Source organism: Odontesthes bonariensis, chromosome 18 (assembly GCF_027942865.1).
Source record: "Odontesthes bonariensis isolate fOdoBon6 chromosome 18, fOdoBon6.hap1, whole genome shotgun sequence".
In the NCBI taxonomy this organism is placed as follows: Eukaryota; Metazoa; Chordata; class Actinopteri; order Atheriniformes; family Atherinopsidae; genus Odontesthes; species Odontesthes bonariensis.
The window spans coordinates 25,856,919-25,879,964 of NC_134523.1; the positions used below are offsets into that span (position 1 = coordinate 25,856,919).

The window sequence follows — 23,046 nt, forward strand, 5'->3', positions numbered from 1 at the left end:
TTGGCACCGGGAGAGGAAAAGAGAAGCGAGCTAGCGATGTGAGATGGCAACAATCATCACAGCTTTGTAATCCACTCCTGGAACTCTGGAGGAAAAGCACCTCCTCCCCTCCGAAGCACAAGAAGGATGTCTGCAAAGAGGGAAGCGATCCAGAGTCCAGGAAAAAGAGAGGCGTGGAGGTGGGGAGGGAGGGGGTGGGACCGTCCGCGACGGCAGAGAAAGAGGCTTATCAGTAATGAGCTGGCTGTTTTCCCCCCGAAGCAAAAGTCCAGGCAGAGGCAGACGAGGAAGTGGAGTCCGGCACGAGTTCAGCCTCGCTCCGTTATTTCCAGTTTTCACAGATTTCAGCCGAGCCGGCGCGTTTCTGTCCGACAGAAAAGCTGCCGGAGCGCCAAAGAAATATGGAAAAGAAAAAGAAGTCGGGAGATATTCACGGGCTCCACTTGTGCATTCCCGTCTGCGCCTTCACTGAAACCCAATCCGTCTGAGGAGTGCGTGCACGAGCGCGTGCACGAGCACGTGCACGAGCGCGTGCATGTGTGTGTCAGAGGGAGGCACGGAGGGGCTGGGAGGAAAAGGGGCCAAGCACAAAAAGCGGCAGAGGAGGAGGTGCCGTCTGCATCTTCAGGGGGATACCAGCCAACATGGCAACCTGGGCAGCAGCAGGGAACTTTAAACCACTTTGTTTTTCTCTTCTTATCCAGAGTCGCAGGCTTCCCAGGGTCAGCGGTGTTCCTCCTTATCCTCTGCCCTGCCCTGGTGGTTTAAAGACGTCTCCTTTTGCCCCGCAGCACATTTCCACCTCTCTCTTTATCAACTGTTGCACAGAGCAACCCGTGGCCTGCATGTCAAATATGTTAAATACTCCACTCTTTCTTTTTAGCCCGGCGCACACCCACCCCCTCTCTGTCAGTTGGGCTGCAGCTGTCACTGCCGCGTCCAAGTCAAACGTCTTCATAGAAACAAAAGGGGTTTGTGGCCGGCTCGCCAAACACACGCACACACACACACACGCACACATGCACATGTGATCGCTCACAATCCTCCGCTCACAGACCACAACAACACCCAAACCCAAGTGTTCACAGATGTGGGCCGGTCACAAGCAAACGTGGAGGGTCAGACTCAGAAACCGGCCCCTGCTGCCTCACAGACAGAAGCAGAGCCGGCTCCTCCGCCCACCAGCCCACGATCATCCGTTTGAGATTAACTTAGATTAGTCGGCTCCTTTGTGGATGCAGCCTTTGGCCCTTTGTGATCGTTTCATTCATTCACCTCTGCGGCCGCAGCTCGTTGGTCAGGACGGGCAGGAGTCTGATAGAGGGATGCAAAGATTAGGGCTCGCTTTTATAGATGGTGCTCAGACTGCCTCCGTCTCACAGGTGGAGGGCAGGAATGATGCCTTATCGACTTTTCTGGGGCATTTATTTGCTCGTTGTGAAATACCTGTCGACGGGGGGAAACCACCCCGCTCACTTCCTGCTCCCTCCCCCCGCAGAGTCCATCTATGATTCGGCTCTTCAGAGCATTCAAAGCCATTTTCTTCCTCAACATCTTGTTTTTCAACATCTCCCTCCCCCTCCCTCCCCCTCCATGGTTACCTGGCAGCAGGAAACAAGGCAGTTGCCACCTCGCTGTGCCCTAACGCCCCCTCCCTAACCCTCGGGGGGGGTGGTTACACATTAACCAGCAGAGCATTTCACCTGCTGGAGTGTGTGTGAAAGCATTTATTGTTCTCAGATAGAGACAGAGAGCACGTAGCTCCAGCATCATGCTCAGATCTTAGATAAACACCCGTCAGTCACCACCAAGCCGGCTTCAGACCTGTGCAGGTGGCCAACTTTTCCTGTGATTCCCAGTTTAACGGTAAATTAGTCTGCACACGCACACATTCTTGAAGGCACATAAAAGCTTCACACTTGGCCCGGCCGAGCTCGGTGTGTTTTCACCTTAGAAACACTTTGGAGGCACAGTTTCTGCGCTGCTTCACACGGTTTGATGAGTTCCCCACACAAACAGCACCTGTGAGCCTTCCTCTCCCATTAGACCATTATATACCAGCAGGAATCTTTGATCACATGCATGTTATCTGCTCTGATGTGCGGGATTACAAAGCAAAGTTGGCGTAATAACCTTTAGTTTTAAGTTTCAGGGACAGCGTAAGAGACAGAAAAGTTGAAACCTGTGATCTACGGTTTGCATTTTTATCCAATTTTATCCAAAGCTAAACTGAAACATCTGTCCATCTGCGGCCAGCTGTGCATGAAGATATTCAGCCGAGCACTCCGAGTCCGCCGGATCAGTGTGTTTCAGAGGAGAATCAGAGGTATCCCCAGCTGACCCTGAAGGCCGTATATCTGTACAGTCATACGTTCTCATCTTGTAAAGTTCCAACAGGCGTCACTGAACATCAGAGAAGGAGAACAGCTCATCGGTCACCACAAATTATATCGACTTTAGCAGAGTTTTTGTTCACTAGTGAAACAAATCTGAAGCGATCTTTAGAAAAGCCCCAAAAAAAGAAATGTGAGTTGGACACATTTACCTTTCACTGGTTCGAAGCAGATCAACGAGGCTCTGCAGCTACGGGTGGTATTTTGGTCAAATAAGCAGCCGTCCTAACAGGAAATTATCCCGAAGGAGGAAACAACAACAACAACAACAACAACAGTAGCTCCACTTTAGGAATTACTTCAGTCTTTGGGAATATGTGGGATATTAGAACAAGTCTGGGAAGTCGCCGGTCAGTCTTGTGACTTTCCGGATCGTTGGCTCAGTCGCCTGAAAATGTTTCAAATGTTGCTAAGGTTTACAGAGTTTAGAGCTTAAGTTAAATCAGCTTCAGGCCGGCTGATTTCGGCTTGGGCAGGAGGGAAATGCATTGTGGGTAAACTCTCTGCATTCTGTCTGATCGATCAGTATGCAGTATGTAGTATGTGGTTTCGAACAGCCATTATTTCAGACTGCGTCGGGTTAAAAGCGTTAGCACTCATTTCCGCTCATGCTGAACAAGCCGTTCGCCACCTGAAGTGAGCAAACAAACCTTCTCTTCCAACACCAGGCGACCTTTCTGGATAGACTGTGTGGATTCACAGTTTACCTGCACGCTTTTACTGCCTCTATCAGAAGAAGAAGAAGAGTGTTTGCCCTTCTTGCTTTCTTTTTTTAATGCACATTTTATCTGACGTATGGATTAAAACGGCTGTTTGTTACTGCCCCTGTACACCAAACGGCCCCAGACGGACAAAGATCAACCTTCAACCATCATTTTTACCTTCAAAGAAATATTTTTTAGGCCACAAAAGCCTTGTGCAGAAGTCACATCCATAAAAATGTGTGTAAAGTATTAACTTTAAGTCCATTTGGCCAATATTTCAGTCTCAGAAGCGGGGGAGTTTCTCTTCTTCAGGAGATCAAAGAGGCGGCCCACTGTATTTCAGTCGTGTTGGACATATTCAGAAACGTGTCCCAGTTCGTGTCGGAGCAGTATTTTACTGAGAGGGAAAGTGAGAATGCTGGGCTGAGCCGTGGCATGCCTTTCTAATTCACAACAGCTGAAACAATGCCGACCCAGAGAGGCCGGCGTGCACTCACACAGCCACAGACACAGTAAAGTTAGCTTCCCGATCAGTTACAGATGCTTTCTGAAGCGAAATGTGTGCGTTTAAACAAATATAAGCGTGTGTGAGGGGTTCAGCAGAGCTGATCAGGTTATATGATTAGCAAAATGATGTTAGCATGATCCAATCAGGCCTGAAGAGAGAGATCCAGAGTCATGACACGCGAATACAAGCCGAGAGTCACGCACACGCACAGACCGACTCTGAAAGCCAGCAGAAACAGCGAAAGCTTCCAGGAAAATTCAGAGTCTGTAAACACGGCTTTGGCCCAGATGACGGATGACTTGGATTAGCTGGGGAGTCGTGGGCGGGTTACTGGGTTCTGACACACTGAACTCTTCAGACTCTTTTATTTCACAGCTGAAAACAGGTTAACTCCGAGCACGAGGTCCCGCACAGACTTTTTATCAGCTGCAATCATCGTCGGTCTAATGTGGTTTCAAGGAGTTACGAAACCTGAACCCCAGAGCACTGTGTTTTACAGGGACACACCTACTAACTGTTCATCAGAATCACCTTTATTGGCCAGGTTTGACTAAACAAACAAGGAATTTGACTCCCCAATACTCAACAATAACATAAAAGAATAAAAATTAGAAATAAAGAACAGTAAGAATGGAATTGAGTATGGGTGGTAAATAGAGATGTGTATGGCTGTGTTCGAAACCACAAACTTCCCCTACTACTCATACTAACTTTAACTTTTTTTAAGTTCCCGGATGCATACTAGATTCTCTGAAATGTTGGGTATGCATCATGAGGTTACTACTCATACTCAAACTACCCAAGATGCAACGTAACGTGACGTCGCCGATCGTCATTTCCTGTCAAAACGACAGTTTCAAGCTAGCTACAACGAGGGTAGGTTCACTTCCTGTTTTCAAAACAAAAGCACCAATTGTATCGTAATGGCTTTCCCTATGATAAAAGGTAGCGGGTATTTTATTTTGTGAAAATAACAGGAAGTGCGTTGCTCACTGCGGCTAGCTTTAGTAGCGCCGAATTCATCGGAACAAAATTGTAAATAGCCGGTATTTTGTCAGGTTTTCAACACGTTGGGGATCTAAACGACTACTTTCTCGCCTGAAAATGTTTCAAATGTTGCTAAAGTTTACAGAGTTTAGAGCTTAAGTTAAATCAGCTTCAGGCCGGCTGATTTCGGCTCGGGCAGGAGCGAAATGCATTGTGGGTAAACGCTCTGCATACTGTCTGATCGATGAGTACGCAGTATGTACATTTGCAATAAATAGACGCTATGGCTGGGAATGTCCGCCTTCTTGTTGCCCCTGTCAGTGTACCGTGGTCGAGTAAAACACAAACTTTCAGGTGAAAATGGGACACCTTCCAGCTCCAGAGAGCTGCTGGCCCAGTTTGGCTTCCATCATCCAGTAGCTGCTGACACAGCCGGTGAGTCAGAGGGCCGAGCGCTACAGGATGGCGAGCTGGAGAGGAGAGACGGGCGGCAGGGCCCACGATCGAGTGTGGAGGATGTGGAAGGTGTGACGTAGGAGGAGACTGAGGGGGTGCGGACAGGGGAGGCGTGCAGGCATGATTTAGGACGCATATCTCCACAAACTCTCCTCACACTGCTGTCACTCACACTAACCAGCCCTGCGCAGGAATGTGCGTCTGCAGCGACTGCTTTAAAGCCCCCAACGCCCCCCGCCGCCGCCGCCGCTGAAACACCAGCACGAACATGCGCGTCTCATCCCACCCGGAGACGCTCAGCTGCTTCAGGAGGCAGGGAGCCAGGGGCACGCGGGGGGATGTTGATGCCACACCCTGATGTGTGTGCGTGAGGGTGGGGCGAGGAGACAGCTGAGATTCCGGCTGCGACCCAAAAAAGACTGGAATTAGAAGCATCCTCCGATGGAGAGCGCACACACACACACACACACAGCTCTCAGCGGCGCGCAGAGCGACCCTAAATACAAACACGGATTCCACAGTGACACATATGTGCAGACGGAGCCACCGAGTATAAACACGCACACGCCAAACGGCGAACGGGAAACAAAGGCGACAGCAACATTTCTGCTCCGTTTTTCACAAACAGATGAAAACACGGCACTTTGACCCCGGCTGTGTCTACGCTCGGATGGTCGGGGAGTCTGCTCCAGACAGTCGTGTTGCATCAAAAAGAATCTTAACTCGAGTCTGGAACCATCATCACAACGTAGTGTTTTACACGCCCATCACCCAGATCCACAAACCTGCTTCGACCAAGCAGATCAGGGAAGTTGAGACGGTTTCATTCGATAAAACTCAACTTTCTGTTCAGTCCAAAACAAGCCAAAAGAAATCCCTAACCCAACATCAGAACGATCCCAACTTAACGAATGTTCAGAACTGCTCGGTTAATTGAATAGAATAGAACAATACTTTATTCATCCCCCAATGGGGTAAATTCAAATTAGTCAAGTAGCTCAAAAAATTATTAATATTTACAATGATTTTATATTAACAACAACAATAATAATACCAATTCTAATAAAAATACTACTACTAACTAATAATAATAATAATGATAATAATAAATGATTAAATAAAAAAATAAATAAAAAAATAAAAAATAATAAAAATAAAAACCTAAACATGCAGAACTTAGATGGCAAACAGCAGCGTTTAAGCATAGACTGAGTTCACCTGGACGACATCCTGCCTGTAATCTGCCGTCAGGCAACTCCATAAAGTTTTGAGAAGCTTGGATGTGCTGCCATAGAAACCAGGAGATGGTGTAAAGATAACAGGTTTGGATGGTAAGAACATCAGACACAGCTGTGCACACATGGCCACAAACTCGGGCGCTTAAATGACCGTGTGGAAACACAACCAACACATTTTAGCTCCATGCTACCTTGCTAATAGCCTGTAGCTTTACTTCCAATAAGAAATATTAATTCTAAGATCAACTTTCTGCTAAAACAATGGAGGGACGGAGCTTCTTGGCTGGTTAGCAGACGGACTGAAGCCTGTGAGGCTGACGCTGTTTTTAATTTATAAGGAGGCTGCTCCCTCTACCTCATTGACCCCTGAGGGTCCGTGTGAGATCCCCGTTGGGAAGTTTGAACCCCAATCTGATGACATTACCACCCACTCCCATGACCCGTCCTCCCCCGACTGGCCTCCACCCACACCCACCTCGTCCTGAGCCCCCTCGTCTTTTTAAGCATCGGCATGACATCATCCCTCTGGATTTGAAACGGGGTCTGGTGGGGGAGGGGGACGCAGGAGAAGGAGAGGGGTGGCCTGGTCTGTTCTGGAGCCAGACAGACATGTTTAGGTTTGAAATGAGCCGAGCTGGATCAGTTACAGAGAACCAGACAGGGAGAAGCCAGAGGCAGACAAAGAGGAGAGACACTTTCACATCCTTTTATCCCTCCTTAAGAGCACGAGAAGAGGGGGAAAGACGTGCTGCAGGAGCAGAAAACACAGAAAACGCAGAATATACACATCTTATTTCCTCTTCTTTTTGCTGGCCACGCTCTACTCTCTGTCCATTGAGGTCCTTTTCTCCATTCTTCACAATATCTTAATATCCCCCCTGCTATCCTGCCTTATTTGCCCTCCTATAAATACCCCTCTGCCCCCCAGACGGAGTGACAGACCATTCCTCCACGCTCTACAAAGCCTGCAGACAGGAGCTATCCTTCATTCTGCAGCAGAGGTTTTGTGCTCAGCTCGGACGATAATCAGGATTCATTATCAAATGACACAATTAGCATCTACTTTCGAGCTTATGTCATCAACAGTTAGCGAGTTAATCTTTAGCTTTCTCGTTATTAAAAAAAAGGAGGCATGGGAAGACAGTGAAATAACAGAAAGCAATGCACAAACGGACGGCTGAATGTGGTGTTTGTTTTCACTTTAATGATTAACAAGCCACCTGGCAGCTGTGATGCTGCACCTTCACTCTGGAACACAAAGTGCTGCACATGCAGCGGCTAACGAGGTTAAAGCCGAGCCAGTGACTCTTTCAAAGATAATTACTGTTGCAAGGATGCTCACAAGTATGAGCTAATCTTCTGCTTTGTTGGTAGTGTTAGCATCCCCCTAATTAGCGCTTAGCTTGTGTATTGTGGCCACAGCGAAGGAGCCGACGGAGCCGGCCAACCCCAACATCCACAGCTCTTTCGTGGGATTTTCTGAGAATGCCTGAGCTCAAAAACTCCTCAGATATCTCAGCAGTGAAGTGGCCAAGTGTCTATCCTCCTTTTCTGCCAGAGACACAAAACCTGAGAAACTACGAGTGAAATATGAGCCATACAGTTGGCCCACTGTGGCTCTAAAGCAGGCGTACCTGGATGCTTTTGTGGGTGCATTTTATTCATCATTAGCATGTTTAAGACGACAGTTACAGCTGCAGTCAGTGTTGTTGAGACACTGGAAAAAATGCCCCTCCAAAAATAAGTAAAAAAACAACAAATAAAAGACGTTTTTGCTTGAAATAAGCAAAACAAATCTGCCAATGGAACTAGTGAAAATCGGCTTGTCAAGATTTCTTAAAATAAGATGTGATATTTGGGACTTTTGAGTTAAAAGTGATCTTGAAATTAGCTTAAAAACCTCTTCAAATGAAAAAAAAAGCTTGTTTCATATGAAATCCGACTCAAAACAATTTTTTTTCAAGACTTTTTCATTTAACAAGATATTCCAGATGTATTGTATTAAAACAAGTCCCTATATCTGGCTGAAATGGTACTTGTTAGGTAGTTGCGTCTTATATTAAGTGTAATGAGATATTTTGACTAGAAATGAGACAAATATACTTGGTAAGACTTTGATTTTTTCCAGTGGAGAAATGTCGATTAAAACATGTTCTGGTGTAAAAACAGCAACCTTTGGTGTAATTAAGTTGCAGGTAATTGTGAATATCTGCAGTTTTAAGCAGTTATTATTGAAGCACACCCATTCATCTGCTCACTGGCATGATCAATATAACCACAAAACTCCCATCACAGCTTCTCAGGCCATCTGATCTGGGTTTGTTTTTCAAGTGTAGCCTATTCATCCTCTCTGTGAATCCCTCTTCTTCTTTCAACAGCTCTTTATCTCCTCAAACCGTTTGTTCTCCGCCACACACATTTCCCTGGTTTGCTCTCATTAGGAGCCCAGTGAGGGGCGAGAAGAGGCAGAAGAAAGAAAGAAAGAGCCAGAAACAGGCGGAGGGACGAGGGAAACTGGCACAGGGAAAGGTTAGCAGGGCAGGAGGGCAGAAAACACTCAAATAATCAAGTTAAGATGGATAAACGGAGGAAGAGGAGGACGGAGTGGCGGCAGAGATGAAGACGGAAGTGTCACACGAAATGTTCTTTGATCCACCCACACATCTTAACATGAGGGGAGGCGATCACTCGGCAGGAAACGTGTCCTTAATTTTCCAAAAGCATGAAAATGATTAGCGCCGAGATCACATGACTCATCTGGCCCTTTTTTTTTTTTTAAAAAGCGCGACCTTCTGGGCTGCCGAGGATAAGTGTTTGTGCGTGGGATTCCTGCATACTTCCCCTGAGCGCTCGCAGAGCTGTGCAAAAGTGGACAGGATGTTACATCATGGCAGGAAAATGTGCTCTTTAATGATAGCAGTCGGACTGAGAGAGGAGTCTGTGCGCCGACATATACGTACATACGGCGGGGGAGGGGCGACCGGAACGCCGTCCTGAGGCCTCGGGAGCAGCCAACACTCGAGCTGACTGCTCAGATTTTTGTGTTGCCCTGCAAAGTTTGGCTTTCACTGAAACCTTTTCAACAATTAGCTGCTAATTTAAGCTGTGAAGCATGAACGCAACACTTCTAATGCTTAAAGTCTCCCTTTGTTTCCTTTCAAACTGATAACAAAACTAACTTTTAGCAGATGGCACTTCTTCACTGAAAAAAAGCCCCTCCAAAAATAAGTAAGAAAAACAACAAATAAAAGATGTTTTTGCTTAAAATAAGCAAAAAAATCTGCCAATGGAACTAGTGATAATCGGCTTGTCAAGATTTCTTGAAATAAGATGTGATATTTAGGACTTTTGAGATAAAAGTGATCTTGAAATTAGCTTAAAAACCTCTTCAAATGTAAAAAAAAAAAGCTTGTTTCATGTGATATGTGACTCAAAACAATTTGTTTTCAAGACTTTTTCATTTAACAAGATATTTAAGATGTATTGTCTTCAAACAAGTCCCTATATGTGGCTGAAATGGTACTTGTTAGGCAGTTGTGTCTTATATTAAGTGTAATGAGATATTTTGACTAGAAATGAGACAAATATACTTGGTAAGACTTTGATTTTGCTCTGAGAAATGCCACGAAAATAATGGAAATACCATTAAATGCAGTTGATTAAACATCTACGCGTTCATAATCTTGTAAATACAAGAATCTTTCATCTGGGAGTTGTTTATGCAACAAACTGCACATTTCCAAAGCAGGATGACACAATTTTCTATCATAAACGTGTCATTTGGTTACTGTGCTGCGTATTTAAGGCTAAGAACTGCATTTAAACTGTTTAGTTGGTTTAAATTGTGCAAAAAAATCCAACCCCCCACCCGATTACTGTGTCCTCAAAGGGCTTCGTGTTCTTTACAAAAAAAAATGGTAAAACGCTTGAGGTGAAAGCAGCAGCAGCTGTTCGCCATGATTTTATAATACCAAGATGGTTTTAACCACAAGAAAAGGGAGCAGAGAGAAAGAGGTTTTGCTCCGGTATCAAATTTAGACTGTTGTCCATCACAACGGTTACAAGATCAAAACGCTGAAAGGGTGTAGTCTGTGGTGGAAAAAAGGGGGGGTGAAATACGTGTTTGTTTTAGAGAAACAATGACGGCAACGTAAGGATGCTTCGGAGGGAAAAAAAGCAGAGTGATTCAGCAGCTCGTCGAGCTTTTTAAAGCGAGGTCCGACTCATCCGATCACACACAACAGTGTGAACACATGAACACTCACACATCCCCTCACCTCATGGGCTCAGATTCAGACCTCCACAAATATTGAATGTCACTATTCATGTCCCACAAAGAGCTGCTCTGTGAAGCAGAGCTCATGTTACACCGAACCTTTTCTGTTTATGTGTGCAAATTAATTTCAGGGGCATGATGGGAAAGGATGAGACTCAACACACACACACACAGACAGAATCCAGCAGAATGTGTGGAAAATGGGGATGGAATGAGATAACTGCTGAGAATCGGGCTCTCTGAACAGCCTCAACACAAACACACATGGGAATCTGCAGCTTTCACACGCCGTGAATGACCAGCAGCTCCTACCTTGAACTCCTGCAGCTGCTGTTTGATCATCTCCACCTCTGAGCCCACCAAGCCCTGTGCCTTCAGCCCCTCTTCGGCTCTTCCCAGCAGGCCTTGCAGCTCTGCCACCAGCCTGTAGAAGTCCCCGACTCTTTCAGCAGCATCCCCGATCTGATCCAGCCTGGCCTGGCCGCGCTCACTCAGCTGGAGACAGAGACGCAGCGTCAGCACCAAGCCATAAAACAGAGATACTCCAGCTTTAATAGGCGGCTCGCACTCCCATAGTAGCTTAAAACAATATGGCAACAATAACAATACATTTTTTTCAAATAACACACAGCGAATACTGCACAGTATTAAGTATTTTCATTAAGTTTTCGTTTTTGTAGTATTATGTATTTTTATTAAGTATTAATTAAGGCTTAATGGTGTTTCCTAAAGGGGGCTCTGTTAAACCTGGCAACGCAGCCCGCTTAAACCACCGTCACACTTGACCGGAGAACACGCTAGCTCCTTTAGCCAGCGCGAGATGCAGGCACAATGGATCGGTTTTTAATTAAAAAAGGGCAAAAACCAGCACAAAAACCATGCTCATCCTGAATGTCTCACTATGATTACAACAACAAACTACAAATACAACATGAAGAAAGTCAAGGACATGCCTGCCAGCTTCCGCTCATCCCAGTATTAAAGGTAAATGTGGTCTTAATTTAAAATGTATTGGCTGTGTTGTTTCTTTTTTTGTGGGATGTTTTATATGTAGAAATGCATATTTGCAAAAGGGGACTTTAGTATGTTGTGGTAAAAGTGGCTCTTCCCTTGATTTTGCTCTGCCAATGTGGCTCTGGTGAAAAAAATAGTGAGTATCACTGTTTTAAAGGGATGACGACCCTCTCCACTCACCTTGCCGGCCTGGCGGCTCAAAGCCTCTGTCTCCCTCCTGAGAGCCAGCAGGTCAGGCGAGGAGCCTTCCCGCCGCAGCATGCTGGTGCACTCTGACCCGTGCCCCTCCAGCTCGCTCCTCAGGTTGGACAGACGGGACAGGAAGCCCCTCACGGCGTCGGCCTGAGAAGCCAGGGAGTCTGCGTCCCGTCCAACGGGACTGAGGGAGTCCAGCTCGTCGTCCAGGTCGGCCAGGCGGGAGAAGACGTCCCGAACGTGACCCTGGACCTCGCCCACGCCCTGCAGGCGGGACTCCAGGGTGGAGCAGCACTGCTCGATCTGATGGAGGAGGAGGACATTTGTTCAGCTGATACATTTCTGCCATGAAATCCTTTCTCTGAGAAAAACCCAGCGTGAAACAAGTGAAGACGTGGCCATGAACTGCCTGTTTGCACATGGAGGCGACAGAAAGAGCGCTTCCTGGATTATTCTATAAATAATTATGATTACAATGAATTGAATTCCAATTGGCTTGAATTGGACTTTATTATTTAAGTGCCTTGAGATGACATTTGTTGTATTTGGCGCTATATAAAATAAAAATGAATTGAATTGAATTCCTCAAATCAGAAGAGAATCTGACGAGGAGGCCCGCTTGTCAGGCTTTTCTCTGTCAGAACTGAACAGCCTGCTGCGGCCAAACCAGACGTGATGCAACACAACAGCCAGTAAAAATAGAATATGTCCGTGTAGGTGCGAGGAAGAGACAGCCGAGGTATTATCTAAGCCCGATCTGCTTTACTTTCTACAAGGCAGGAGCTCAATACAGATTGATATCTGAAAAAAGATAAATAAACATCTGAGTACACTGGAAAAAATCTAAATCTTACCAAGTATGTTTGTCTCATTGAGTATCTCATTACACTTAAAATAAGACACAACTGCCTAACAAGTACCATTTCAGCCAGATATAGGGACTTGTTTTAATACAATACATCTGGAATATCTTGTTAAGTGAAAAAGTCTTGAAAACAAATCGTTTTGAGTCACATATCATATGAAACAAGCTTTTTTTTTTTCATTTGAAGAGGTTTTTAAGCAAATTTCAAGATCACTTTTAACTCAAAAGTCCCAAATATCACATTTTATTTCAAGAAATCTTGACAAGCCGATTTTCACTAGTTCCATTGGCAGATTGTTTTTGCTATTTCAAGCAAAAACGTCTTTATTTGTTGTTTTTCTTACTCATTTTTGGAGGGGCATTTTTTCCAGTGTAAATAACAACTGGAACCTTAAATGGAATATCTGGAGGCTGAAGCGTAGACTATAGATGCGCCGCTGCAGGTTTACATCTCACACAGTGATTGAGTGTTGAAGGTCCACCCTGACCATATATGACCACCAGGCGTTGCTCTGCTCTGCCTCAGTTTGCCGACACGCTCTCACACACAATGACCCGCGGTATAAATAGCTCCCCCGGCTGAATAACGTCTCTCCGCTCCGGGGTGAATTAACTGCTGAGGTTGCATTAATTCATAACCGCGGTGGCTCCTCTCATCACTCTTCTCTGTTTGTGTTCTGCTGACTTCCACGGCGGGTTCCCTCGTGACACAGTCCACTCTACTTTAAAGCGCGGCCTAAATAAATCACAGACGACACAAAGCTGCAAACCGTTCCTCTTTTCATAACAGCACTGGGCAGAATTTCAGAAACGACACTAACTGTGCATCCAAAGCGTGAACAAGCACCCTGTTTGCAGAGCAAATCTGAAACAGGAACCATCATGAACGACCTGCAGGGGCTCAGAGGCAGCCGGGGGCTGTGAAGCTTCCTGCATCATCGACACGTTTTCACACGCAAACACCTGAGAGGTGCAGGACAACGTGCAGAAAGGAAGCTGCTCAGCGGGTTTATTTCGTCACGGTCTGACCTCTGCAGCTCTGCAGCATCCCAGCTGTGTCAGACTGGCTGGTTTATCTCCTCCTAAGCCCTGATCAATGTTCAATTCAATTCATTTTTATTTATATAGCGCAAATACAACAAATGTCATCTCATGGCACTTAAATAATGAAGTCCAATTTAAGCCAATTGGAATTCAATTCATTGTAATTATAATTATGTATAAAATAATCCAATTCATTCATATAGAGGCAATTCAAAAACAATTTCCTAGCTGAGGAAACCGACAGATTGCTCCGAAACTTGTCTTCAGTCCAACGTTCTGTCCCAAAGTGTTTAAGAAGACCCACATCAGGCCATCTTTGTTGGACTGGCTCCTCACCTTGTCAGTGACATCCTCGTATTCTCTCTCTGTGTCTCGGGCCTGCTCCTGAAGTTTCCGTGCTCCCTCTGTGCTGCCCCCTGGTGTTTGGGGTGCGTCCTGCACCAGGCCCTGAGCCAGGTCTCTGAGGTAGACCACCTGAGGCTGCAGCGACCTCAGACTCTCCTGCTGACCTCTCAGCCTCTCCAGGCTTTTAGCGCTGCATGCCTGAATAGGACAGAAAAGCACACGTTGCCAAAGATTCCTCTACAGTCGCTGCCTTTTATGGCCAAAACAGAAACTCCAGAGATGTGCATGTAAAGGTAAAGGACCAGTTCATTCCAGCACCTGAGGTCCTAATGCCTCCTGAACTTCAATCTGGTGCTTGGCGGCCTCCAGTCTCCTCTCCACAGCCTGCCTGCCCTCCTCAAACTCCTTCAGGCGGCTGGCGAGCTCCTCCAGCTGGGAGGTGCGGTTCAGCAGCCTCTCGCTCAGTCCGTCCACCCGCCGGTTCAGCTGCGCCTTCTCATCTCGTACCTTCAAAAAATGGGTTTCCTTCAGCTTCATTCTTTTACTTTTGAGTAACAAAACACACGTAAGACATTTATAACGAAGATGCTGCTGACTGATCTTAAAGGGATAGTTCGCCTCTTTTGACATGAAGCTGTATGACATCCCATATTATTAACATCATTTATGAACATCTTCTTACCCCCTGCTGCGTCCTGTGAGCCGAGTTCCAGCCTCGTTTTGGTGTTGATGAAGGTAGTCCGGCTAATTGGCTGGGGTTTAAAAAATAAAGCGTCTTGCTTCTCAAAACAATATGCGGTCAAAAGAGTAATACATTTGCATCACAAAATCGTTCTCCAGGAAAAAGTCAGACCTCACAATCGCTTGGCCCCATTTTCTCTCCCTTCGTATCACTGCCTGCTGCCGCATGCCGACAGCCGCGCCTGTTACGGTGTTTACTGCTCGGTCTGCACAGTTTACACAGCAGGCAGTGATACGAAGGGAGAGAAAATACGGCCAAACGCTTTATTTTTTAAACCCCAGCCAACTAGCCGGACTACCTTCATCAACACCAAAACGAGGCTGGAACTCTGCTCACAGGACGCAGCAGGGGGTAAGAAAATGTTCATAAATGATGTTGCTAATATGGGATGTCATACAGCTTAATGTCAAAAGAGGCGAACTGTCCCTTTAATTTTGGAGTCAAAACTGATTCAAACAGACATCCTTCCTACCTCTTCCTCCCCGATGCAGCACTGCTCCAGCAGCTGATCGGCCGCCGTGTTAAAAGCTTCCAGAAGCGGTTGTCGTCGCTCCAGGTCCAGAGACAGACCTCGGGCTTTCTGCAGGGCCTCGTCCAGAGCAGACGAGTCCAGCGACGGGAGGAGCTCGCCATCTTTCTCTTCGCACTCTGCTATCCACGGCGTCAGCTCGGCCTTGTGCTGGTGGTAAGCTTCTGCTTTGCTCAGTGTGTTCTTCAGTCTGCCCTCACGCTCTGTGACCCTGTGGTTCAGCTCCTCCCAGTCCTGCCGCAGGGATGCCAGGCGGGACTGCAGAGCGGAGCGCTCGTCCGCCGGGAGAGTGGCGAGCAGCGACACGCCCTCGGCCTGAAGCAGCTCGTAGGAGCCTCGCTGGCTGGCGATGCCACGCTGGAGCTCATCGGTCTGCGCCAGCAGGGCCCGGATGGCCTCGGGTTGACAGGGCAGGGAGACGGCGGAGGATTCTCTGGGGTCGGCCTGCTTGGTGAGCCAGGAGCGCAGCTCCTCAAACATCTGCTGGAACTGCTGCGTGGACGACAGGGCGGCCTGCAGCTGAGACAGACCGTCAGCTGAGGGGAGAAAAGCAGGAGATTAGAATCATAAACTCTGACAAATTATCACAAACAGAGAGGAAAGAGAAGTCCACTCTTTGCTCCTATTTTCTTGGACTAAAACACTTTTCCCATCAGAGATTTAAAAGGATCGAGCAGCTTAAAAAGAGGTGGGAAACTAAAAAAGTATTGTACTTCTTTTCATTCCTTTTTCGAACAATGTGTGGTGTTTTGTTATGTATTAGCAGAGATGGGACCAAGTCACACATGTGCAAGTCTCAAGTAAGTCTCAAGTAATTTTTTCTTGGGCAAGTCAAGTCAAAGTCAAGTCACCTTATTATTGCAATTTTACCTGCAGAATCTGATCTTAATAAAGTGAAAAGACAAGATATTAGTAACTGTCAGTAAACATCATTGGCCAATGTGTCCAACCTGTCCACCCCGTATCGTATCAAGCTAACATTAGCTAACTACCGACTAGGCTAACAGGATAATATTAGCTAATTTGATAAGCACTTTAGCTTGGGTGCCAGCCGAACTTAGCACCGCACCATAAAAGTTTTGGTCAGGAAGTTCGGTCTGGCTCTGCTCAGTTGGGAAATCATTATGCCCGACCAAGAATCGGTCGACCCAATCAGATTGCCAGGGCGGGCTTTATACGATGATGGACAGATGATCAACAGAGACATTATCGACTACGTCACTAAAGAGCGCTTGGTTTGACTTCGTTTGAAACAAACATGGCTGCTGCTGGAGAGCTATGGTGTGTAGATTCCGCCATCGAGTCTGTTCTACAGGATCTCCACATTGCATTCATTTTGAAAGACGAACAGAGGAACGCGATAAAGGCTTTTATCGATAGTAAATATGTTTTTGGCGTCCTTCCTACAACAAGTGTGTGTTGCTTAATCTACGTCACATACTACGTTGCTCTGATTGGTTGTAGGTCTATCCAATTGAGCGAAGAGGCATTTTTTCTCCTGGTTCGGTTGAAACACGCCCCATACTCAAATCTCTATTGAGCGGTATCAGACTCACAATCTGACTAGAATCGTGAGTATGACGTAGTCAGGCTACAAGCACTTACTGGTCAGAATGGATCTTCAAATGACGAACAAAGTTCGAAGTTATGCTAGATGCTTAACACTCAAGTCATTCAAGTCATCGTGTCTCAAGTCAAGTCAAGTGCCGAATCTTTAACTTCCAAGTCTGAGTCGAGTCTCAAGTCTTTTATTTTTTGTCAAGTCAAGTCACAAGTCATCAAAACAGCGACTTGAGTCCAAGTCACAGTGACACGAGTCCCCATCTCTTTGTATTAGCACTTTGATTGAATTATTATTATTTTTTTTTTATCCATCCATTATCTTCCGCTTTTCCGGGGATCGGGTCGCGGGGGCAGCAGCCTAAGCAGAGAAACCCAGACGTCCCTGTCCCCGGCCACCTCCTCCAGCTCTTCTGGGGGGACCCCGAGGCGTTCCCAGGCCAGCCGAGAAACATAGTCTCTCCAACGTGTCCTGGGTCTTCCCCGGGGCCTCCTCCCAGTGGGACGGGCCCGGAACACCTCACCGGGGAGGCGTCCAGGAGGCATTCTCACCAGATGCCCGAGCCACCTCATCTGACTCCTCTCGATGCGGAGGAGCAGCGGTTCTACTCCGAGCCCCTCCCGGATGACCGAGCTTCTCACCCTATCTCTAAGGGAGAGCCCAGACACCCTGCGGAGGAAACTCATTTCGGCCGCTTGTATTCGCGATCTCGTTCTTTTGGTCACTACCCACAGCTCGTGACCATAGGTGAGGATAGGAACATAGATTGACCGGTAAATCGAGAGCTTCGCCTTCTGGCTCAGCTCCTTCTTCACCACGACGGGCCGGTGCAGAGCCCGCATCACTGCAGACGCCGCACCGATCCGTCTGTCAATCTCCTGCTCCATTCGTCCCTCACTCGTGAACAAGACCCCGAGATACTTGAACTCCTCCACTTGGGGAAGGATCTCATTCCCGACCCGAAGAGAGCATTCCACCCTTTTCCGGCTGAGGACCATGGTCTCAGATTTGGAGGTGCTGATTCTCATCCCAGCCGCTTCACACTCGGCTGCGAACCGCTCCAGTGAGAGCTGAAGGTCACGGCCCGACGACGCCAACAGAACCACATCATCCGCAAAAAGCAGAGACCCGATTCTGAGGTCGCCAAACCGGACCCCCTCAACGCCCTGGCTGCGCCTAGAAATTCTGTCCATAAAAATTATGAACAGAATCGGTGACAAAGGGCAGCCCTGACGGAGTCCAACCCTCACAGGAAACGTGTCCGACTTACTGCCGGCAATGCGGACCAAACTCTGACACCGGTCATACAGAGACCGAACAGCCCATATCAAGAAGTCCGGCACTCCATACTCCCGGAGCACCCCCCACAAGAGTCCCCGAGAGACACGGTCGAACGCCTTCTCCAAGTCCACAAAACACATGTAGACCGGTTGGGCAAACTCCCATGCTCCCTCCAGGATCCTGCCGAGGGTATAGAGCTGGTCCACTGTTCCACGGCCAGGACGAAAACCACACTGTACCTCCTGAATCCGAGATTCGACTATCCGGCGGATCCTCCTCTCCAGTACCCCCGAATAGACCTTGCCAGGGAGGCTGAGGAGTGTGATCCCCTATAGTTGGAACACACCCTCCGGTCCCCCTTTTTAAAGAGGGGGACCACCACCCCGATCTGCCAGTCCAGAGGCACTGCCCCCGATGTCCACGCGATGCTGCAGAGGCGTGTCAACCAAGACAGCCCTACCACATCCAGAGCTTTGAGGAACTCAGGACGGACCTCATCCACCCCCGGGGCCTTGCCACCGAGGAGTTTTTTAACCACCTCGGCAACCTCAGCCCCAGAAATGGGAGGCCCCACGTCCGAGCTCCCCAACTCTGCTTCCTCATCGGAAGGCGTGTCGGTAGGATTGAGGAGGCCCTCGAAGTATTCCCCCCACTGAAATTTTTTTTTTTTAAATTTCTCTTTTTCTTTCTTTTGTATGTACAAATAGTTACATACATTTTCTTATTTATACATGTTTGAAAATAAAAATCTAGCAATCAATCAATCAATCAAGCTTTAAACCTTTAACGATAAAAACAAAGACTAAAGCATCACTAGTGAACAAAACAGAAGCAAATACTGAATAAATCTGGAGCTGAGACAGCCCGTCAGCTGAGGGGAGAAAAGCAGGAGCTTAGAATCATAAACACTGACAAAGTATCACAAACAGAGAAGTCGACTGTGTTTATTTAAAATGATTTGTTCCTATTTTCTTGGACTAAAACACTTTTCCCATCAGAGATTTAAAAGGATCGAGCGGCTTTAAACCTTTACTGATAAAAACAAACACTAAAGCATCATTGGTGAACAAAACAGAAGCAAATACTGAGTAAATCTGGGCAATAACTCCACCGACCTGCTCGCTCCTCCAGACTCTTGAGCGGCCCGCTGACGCTCTCCAGTCGCTTGCTGAGCTCTTCCTTCAGGTAAGGTTCGGCCACGATGGCGCTCAGTTCCTGGCAGAGCCTCCCGGCCTCAGCCAGCTCGGCCCGCCTTCTCTCCAGTTCCGAGCGGATCTCTCCGGTTTCCTGCAGCCGGCGTTTCAGCGCCTCGGGCTGAGCGCTCAGAGAGGCCTGGGCGTCTAACCGCTCGCTCAGAGCGGACACGCTGGAGGAGAGCTCTCTGAGCAGGGCCTGGGGAGGAGAGCCGGAGGTTTCAGGGATGTTACGCACTTATTTGTTTCCTAATTAGGGACCGAGCAGTGAAACCGTAAGGACCCTATTGTATCTGTAAGGTTTCTTATTATTCCGTCTTCTGTTTTATTCTTTGCAAAAGGTGCTCGAAAACTCTTGAAATTTTGCGAGCACCACCTGCCAGTCGACGACATGAAAGAATCTAAACTTTATATTTTTGGGAGTCGCTCATTAACTCTGTAGCGCCCCCTACGATGCTTAAAAATGGTCCTCGCATTGGGGTTAGATTCGCGTGGGACGACAAAATTCGGTACACTCATTCATCATGCCCAGACGCACAAAAAAAGTCTCTTGTCGCCATGGTCCCACGTCTTTTTTTTTTTTGTGCCATTTTTGCCCGATTCCACGCCTTGCATATGATCGAACTCGTCCTACAAATTTAATGCTACAGACTTCAAACTTGGCCAGGTTACTCTTAAGACATGGGGCGAAAAATTCATGGAGAAACTTTTCTAAACTCTGAACGGTGTGGGCGTGGCCAGGCGGTGAAAATCATGTGATGGCGTTTGTCATTTGAAAGCCTTATCATCATCACAAAGTCATGAAACTTGGCACACACGTCCACCCTGTCGACCTCGTACCATGTGTAACACACTTATTGTAAGTCGCTTTGGATAAAAGGGTCTGCAGGATGACCGTAATGTAATGTATTGTAATATAATGTAATGTGATGTAATGTGATGTACTGTAATGTATTGTAATGTAATGTATTGTAATATAATGTAATGTGATGTACTGTAATGTAATGTATTGTAATGTAATGTATTGTAATATAATGTAATGTGATGTACTGTAATGCAATGTATTGTAATGTAATGTACTGTTATGTATTGTAATGTAATGTATTGTAATGTAATGTAATGTATTGTAATGTAATATAATGTATCGTAATGTAATGTATTGTAATATAATGTAATGTGATGTACTGTAATGTAATGTAACGTAATGTATTGTAATGTAATTTAATTTAATGTAATTTAATGTAATGTAATGTATTGTAATGTAATATAATGTATTGTAATGTAATGTATTGTAATATAATGTAATGTGATGTACTGTAATGTAATGTATTGTAATGTAATATAATGTATTGTAATGTAATGTATTGTAATATAATGTAATGTGATGTACTGTAATGCAATGTATTGTAATGTAATGTACTGTTATGTATTGTAATGTATTGTAATGTAATGTAATGTATTGTAATGTAATATAATGTATCGTAATGTAATGTATTGTAATATAATGTAATGTGATGTACTGTAATGTAATGTAACGTAATGTATTGTAATGTAATTTAATTTAATGTAATTTAATGTAATGTAATGTATTGTAATGTAATATAATGTATTGTAATGTAATGTATTGTAATATAATGTAATGTGATGTACTGTAATGTAATGTATTGTAATGTAATATAATGTATTGTAATGTAATGTATTGTAATATAATGTGATGTACTGTAATGCAATGTATTGTAATGTAATGTACTGTTATGTATTGTAATGTAATGTATTGTAATGTAATGTAATGTATTGTAATGTAATATAATGTATCGTAATGTAATGTATTGTAATATAATGTAATGTGATGTACTGTAATGTAATGTAACGTAATGTATTGTAATGTAATTTAATTTAATGTAATTTAATGTAATGTAATGTATTGTAATGTAATATAATGTATTGTAATGTAATGTAATGTATTGTAATGTAATATAATGTATTGTAATGTAATGTATTGTAATGTAATATAATGTATTGTAATGTAATTTAATTTAATGTAATTTAATGTAATGTAATGTTACCGTTGCAGCAGCTCCACTCAACCTGCAGGAGTCTCACCTGGTACCGCTCGCTGGTTACTTGGGCCTGATCGATGTGGTTTGACCTCCGACTCAGCCTGCTGGTGAGGTCCTCCCACTGCTGGGAGACGGAGCCCAGCTCGGTCCGGACCTCTTCCAGGTCCTTCGGGTCCTGAGCAGAGTCACCGGTTTGGGAGAGGATGCCCTCGGCCGACTGGGTCAGCTGGTCGAACTGCGGCCGCCGCGTCTCAAACTCGCGCAGCATGAACTGAAAGCAGAGCGGTCGGAGGACACGGGCGAAGCTTCAGTGAAATGATCGGGAGCGTGTTAGAAATAAAGAAACTAAAGCCTGTACACACACCTGCACTTGTTGTTTCTGTGTGTTGAGCATGTTGGGGTCGATGCTCAGGGGTCCCAGCACGCTCATCATCAGCTCCTTCTCCCTCAGCCACGGACCCAGCTGATTGGCCGCCGAGGCGAAGCTGCCCAGCCTGTCGGCGCACGTCTCCAGCTCAGTCTGTCTCTGGGCTGCGCTCTGATTGGCCGTTTGCCAGCGAGAGTCTGAGGAAATGATAATACTTTTATAGAAACAGCACAGATGATGAAATCAGGAACATGTGAGACGTGATTCAGAAGCTCAAACTGACCATTTCAAGAATTAAAAACAACCAATAAAAGAGAAAAATGGAGGGCAGCAAGGTGTGGGTTCACATGCTCACACCTCTTTGTATCTGTTAAAAACCTGGCAGCATTATCCTAATATCCTAATATCTAGTAATATGATGACACTTTTATCTTATTTTATCTAATTCGATTTTGTTGTATTTTATTGCTTTCACTGTTCTTTTATTGTTTTTATTTGTTTTTACTTATTCTTCATCTTTATTTATTACCTGCTGTAAAGCACTTTGGTACATCGTAAGGATTGTTTGTAAAGGGCTGTATAAATAAAATACATTTACATTATCCTCTATCAGATGTAGTCTGATACCAGGATAAACCGCACACTGGAAAAAATGCCCCTCCAAAAATAAGTAAGAAAAACAACAATTACAAGACGTTTTTGCTTGAAATAAGCAAAGAAAATCTGCCAATGGAACTAGTAAAAATTGGCTTGTCAAGATTTCTTGAAATAAGATGTGATATTTGGGACTTTTGACATAAAAGTGATCTTGAAATTAGCTTAAAACCTCTTCAAATGTCAAAAAAAGCTTGTTTCATATGAAATCCGACTCAAAACAATTTTTTTTCAAGACTTCATTTAACAAGATATTCCAGATGTATTTTCTTCAAACAAGTCCCTATATCTGGCTGAAATGGTACTTGTTAGGCAGTTGTGTCTGATATTAAATGTAATGAGATATTTGGACTAGAAATGAGACAAATATACTTGGTAAGACTTTGATTTTTTCCAGTGTGAGCTGTGGTCCAGTCTGAGCAAGACAAAAGCATGACTGACAACAGATCTTATATCTCACTCAGGATAAGATGCAGGACGCACTGGTTGTAGCAGGATTTAACGGAACATATAACTGTGTGTCATCAACATAGAAGAAGGAAACAAAATCAGTTCACAAGGTCTAAACATAAAGGAGAGAACCCTCCAATCATAGCTGAGAATGACCTGAGAGATAAACAAACCAGTCCAGGGA

The 23,046-nt window shown here is 45.5% G+C and overlaps 1 protein-coding gene across 21 annotated transcripts in view; it reads right to left on the minus strand.

Moving 5' to 3' along the window:
• Window positions 1-23,046, minus strand: part of macf1a (microtubule actin crosslinking factor 1a) — a 286,863-nt gene that overhangs the window by 53,187 nt on the left and 210,630 nt on the right. For all 21 annotated transcript variants that reach the window (XM_075449489.1, XM_075449488.1, XM_075449490.1 and 18 more), the window contains 8 exons: window positions 21,756-21,955; window positions 21,435-21,662; window positions 19,254-19,530; window positions 15,240-15,832; window positions 14,344-14,532; window positions 14,017-14,223; window positions 11,757-12,074; window positions 10,875-11,057 (listed from right to left, as the gene is read on the minus strand). In XM_075449489.1, the coding sequence (XP_075305604.1) occupies window positions 10,875-11,057; window positions 11,757-12,074; window positions 14,017-14,223; window positions 14,344-14,532; window positions 15,240-15,832; window positions 19,254-19,530; window positions 21,435-21,662; window positions 21,756-21,955 (2,195 nt within the window). The remainder of the gene's footprint in view (window positions 1-10,874; window positions 11,058-11,756; window positions 12,075-14,016; window positions 14,224-14,343; window positions 14,533-15,239; window positions 15,833-19,253; window positions 19,531-21,434; window positions 21,663-21,755; window positions 21,956-23,046) is intronic.